This window comes from Penaeus chinensis, chromosome 29 (assembly GCF_019202785.1).
Source record: "Penaeus chinensis breed Huanghai No. 1 chromosome 29, ASM1920278v2, whole genome shotgun sequence".
In the NCBI taxonomy this organism is placed as follows: Eukaryota; Metazoa; Arthropoda; class Malacostraca; order Decapoda; family Penaeidae; genus Penaeus; species Penaeus chinensis.
In genome coordinates, this window is record NC_061847.1 from 10677047 (window position 1) to 10682046 (window position 5000).

General features: G+C 29.5%; 1 protein-coding gene across 4 annotated transcripts in view; it reads right to left on the reverse strand.

The window, feature by feature from the left end:
- The window catches only part of LOC125040611 (androgen-induced gene 1 protein-like), a 14840-nt gene extending 10105 nt beyond the window's left edge, over positions 1–4735 (reverse strand). Inside the window, exons 1-2 of one of the 4 annotated variants that reach the window (XM_047635258.1) lie at positions 4695–4735; positions 1090–1284 (exon numbers count right to left, since the gene is read on the reverse strand). In XM_047635258.1, the coding sequence (XP_047491214.1) occupies positions 1090–1251 (162 nt within the window). In that variant the 5' untranslated portion in view covers positions 1252–1284; positions 4695–4735. The other 3 variants (XM_047635257.1, XM_047635260.1, XM_047635259.1) reach the window with 3 other exon arrangements.
- Between the last annotated feature and the right edge of the window lie 265 nt (positions 4736–5000).

Below are 5000 nucleotides of genomic sequence, written 5' to 3' on the forward strand. Positions count from 1 at the left end.
AACTTACTAAGGAGTCAATTACTTGGCCTTCCTGTGTCCTCCCCATTTACCCTATTCCTTGATTTTTCATGCAAAGACTTCCTATTTCTATCATCACTAGTACTGATATTAACATTAAAACAAAAGTATAAATAATGATAATAATAATAATAATAATAATAATAATAATAATAATAATAATAATAATAACAATAATAATAATAATAGTAATAATAATGATAATGATAATGATAATGATAATAATGATGATGATAATAATAATAATAATAATAATAATAATAATAATAATAATAATAATAATAATAACAATAATAATAATAATAGTAATAATAATGATAATGATAATGATAATGATAATAATGATGATGATAATAATAATAATAATAATAATAATAATAATAATAATAACAATAATAATAATAATAATAATAATAATAATAATAATAGCAGCAAAAATCACATGATGATGACACTAAAAGTGACTATGACAATAATATTAACAGAAACAATAACAAAATTAATAATAATAATAATAATAATAATAATAATAATAATAATAATAATAATAATAAAAAATAATAATAATAAAAAAAAAATAATAGTGATGATAATGATAATTATAATAATAATGATAATGATAATAATGATATTAATGATAATAATGATATTAATGATAATAATGATAATAATGATATTAATGATAATGATAATGATAATGATAATAATAATAATAATAATAATAATAAGAGCAACAATAATCACATGATGATGACACTAAAAGTGACTATGACAATAATATTAACAAAAACAATAACAATAATAATAATAAAAAAAAAAAAAATAATAATAATAATAACAATAATAATGATAGTAGTAGTAACAGTAATAGTGGAGATGATGATGATGATGATGATGATGATGATGATGATGATGATGATGATGATGATGATGATGATGATGATGATGATGATGATGATGATGATGATGATGATGATATACATCAGTAAATACTCAAACAAAATCTGGAAAATCAAAAATTTCCACTTAAATTTCCTTTTAAAAGATAAAAAAAAAAAAAACATTACTCACAGCATTCAGGAAGGTTAAGAACTTAAGACGACCCCCAAACTGTCGGTAGGCAAAATCCAAAGCCGGAGAGGACGGAGGCCTCAATTTCGTAACATTGTGGTAGATTCCATAGCCATATGTGCAGAACACCAACAAGTGTAGTAACGATGATTTTACATTCATTTTTTAAGAGTTTGTATTGCTGTTGTCCAAGAACTGATGATTTAAGATACAAGGAACGTTAAGAGATGAGGAACATTAAATGCATAATGAGATCACAGCTATCAGAATACAGAGCATAGATGAGAAGTAGGAAATTATGAAATTAGGCAAGCACAATAAAAGATAATTAAGGGTAAAAACATTCTGATTATGGTTTTAAATCATAACCTCATCTCAAGCCTGACAGCCAAGCATTCTACTGTCTCTTGTAGCTAGATGTTGACCAAATGCATGACATACTACAAAAATTGAATTGGGGCCGAGTTAAAATCTTGAGTCATTGGATATAATTATCATGTATATGTAATTTATATTTCTTTCTTTTCTCTCTGGAGCTAATTCATAAACATAAATATAAATGCAAATCATGAGTTTATAAAATGACAAGAACACTATTATAAATGCCACTTTTTCTTCTCTAATGTACTGCTAAATTGAGAAATTAATAAAATCATGGTAGACAGGTAAAACAAACTAAATACTCTTTAAACAGACAGGTATGACAGCAGTTTGCAAGGCTTCAAGGCTTTAATTGGTAGCCACAGACTCAAAAATATCAGAATCTATCACTGACTTTATCTCTCTCACAGTATCAAAAAACATCTAAATTGTCTTACTTCAAATGTTCATGCAGAAAAATGGGTTTCTTACAAAATGAATCAAACCGAGAAATTAAGACTATTCCATTAAAATGAAATGAGGCTTGCACTTTGATGGAATATTTGTCTGAAATATATGTAGAAAAAGTAAATGCCCCACAAACACAGTATACTCTAAAAGTATAAAGCTCGAGTCAAGGTACTACAGAACTTTTAATAATAATAATAATAATAATAATAATAATAATAATAATGATAATAATAATGATAATAATAAAGATAATCATGATAATAAAGATAATTATTATAATAATAATAATAATAATAATAATAATAATAATAATAATAATAATAATAATAATAATAATAACAATAATAATAATAATAATTATAAAAATAATATCATAATAAAATCATAATAATATTCACCATAACAACATTCATCAAAAAGCAGAAAAATACAATGTACAAATGAGATTTATTGACAAATGAATGGCATGTACGTACATGCCATGCCCAGTATGAGTTTACTTGTTTAACTGTTTTCACACATAGAAGGCTACACTTGTACTAAGTCACCAATGAGCCAATTAATAGTACTGCCTGTCTCGTCCCTTTACCCTTTTCCTTAATTTACAAAAATATTTTACGTTATCTTATTTTGCTGTTACTAATATTTATAACATTATAGTAATTATAATTTCTATAATAAAAATAACACCATTGATATTTGTAGCATTTGTAAAAGTACATTTTTTCCCACCAATTCAAGGAATGGTAAAATTAGGTAAGGTCACAAGGTCTACTAATTGACTTCTTTGTGGCTAAGCACTAGCAGAGCCATCTATGTGCACAGATATTTCACAAAAATATAATAAATGAGCACGGTATTTTCCGCATTTTTTATTCATTTTCCCCGGTGGCATGTGGCTAAGAATTCTACCTTTTCATTTTAACCCAATCAAAACAGGAGCCCCCAATGCCATACTGAACATGTCAGGATGCATCTAGAGTCAGCTGTTCAAGGCAACAAAAGGTTTCAATTACCTAAAAAAGTTTATACTATGTATTTTGTATTCCACTTGAGCATCTGCCTTGAATATAGACTAGAAACATATGACATTTACAAGTATATCTTACTCTCATTACACATCCTATATTCAAAATATATGAAATCATTGAAGTTACATTACTAATGATTAGCTAACATAAACTAGTTCATGGATGAAAAAAATGCAATGTCATTGTAATTGCAATATGTCTTTTACACAAAACTCCTGCGACTTTCTAGACTGTTGCTAGACCATTGCTTGAGACTAAGAAATAAATTTAAACCTCATAACATATGTTAACCAATATCACCAGGAAAATGTTATGCTTATTACAGTAGTATTTTTTTGAGAAATGTATATATACACATGTCTCCACATGTGCTCATGTGCTTTCCCCTTCCTTGAATTTTCTGGAATTTTTCTTTCTAATACTATTAATATTGAAGTTGTTATCATTATCATTGAAACCCTAATCATTTTAGCATTATTAATAATATAAAATCAAATAATATATTTCAGAAAATTAAGGGGTAATTGTTACCAAGAGTGACGCTCCCTCCCAGAGACTAAGTTCCAAAATCAGATTTTTTTGATGTTTCCTGTACCCAATCATCTTGGGGGATGCGTGGGGAACCGAGGGTTGAAGGGGGGGGGTTATGGATGGCACTGAATGTCAATAGGAACCTGCAGAAATCGAAGAAAGTGATTTATGAAACATTAAAACGTCAATTTTTTGAAAACCCGAGCCAAACTTCGGAAAAGGGTAAACAGGTGAGATAGGACAGGCAAGCGATTGAATCAGTGATAACTAAGCAGTTGTGAAACCACTTATGTGTATACATAATTAACAAATTAAATTCCCTGTGAGCATGGCTTATCCATATTAGCCATCCCCAGCAGCACAGTGTTAAGAACAATAGGAAAATATTTATATTTATGGCTACCACCCAAACTAACACAGTTGTAGCAATATCAGGAGTCCAGTGTGGTATTTGCATAAATTGTGTTTCACCCCAAGAAAATCCATAGAGAATACATCTATCTAAAGAGGTTCAACTTGCATAAATTCCAAACAAAACCTAACATATATCCTTTATGTACACTCTAGTACTCGATCTTAGCTTGAAACCTCCACCTATACTACTGGGATGTTTCATGATCTGCTAAGCCACTGACCACATAAACTAGCTGAGACAATGAAACCCTACAACCTTTCATGAGGTCTTCTGTATTTTCCCAAAAGTGTTATTAGAGACAGGATATGTCTTATACAGATTCACTACAACCGAGCAGCTATCATCCAACACATGAAACACAGATATGATGCCACTCATAGTTGATGCCAAGACCACGGATTGTCTTAAACAACTGTAGTTAACCTTTAGATGTTCTTCACGATTATTACATTATTTTTTTTTCTCTCTCCTCGTGAGACTATTCTAAATAATTGCCAAACATAAAAGCCAACAGCATAGGGAGACCTTCGAGTCTTTCACTAATAGCCAATGCACTCCTCCTACTTTAATGATGGTCTAATATCCACTCAAGCTAAAAATCAGCCAATTCATCATTAACAATAAAAACACAAGCAGAATCGATGCTATTAGCACAACACCTCCACCAAACAATTTAGATGTTCACGCGTAAAACATCCGTTCCAGACAAGAGCAACAGGCACACCAAAGCAGCAGACGTTCACAGATTAGAGGCAGAAGCAAAAAAAAAGAGCTTTATCAGAGGGCGAAGATCATACAAGCTCTATGACAACACCGGCACTTGTGTTTACAGATGTCAAACTCGTACGAAGACCGCCTGTCTAATGCCGAAATAGTTTAAAATGTTATTTCTTCTTTGATTTTGGACAATGAAGTGGTAGTCAAATAACAATGAAGTAGTCATATCATGTGATTTGGATAATGCATGTATGCGATATATTAAAGTACTGGTTCAAGAACGGAAAAGTTTTTGTTGACCAACACAGGGAATGCGGTAAAGGTATGGGTCAATCAATACATTTTTATCATTATGTTCAAACATCATTATACAGGTTATAACAGGT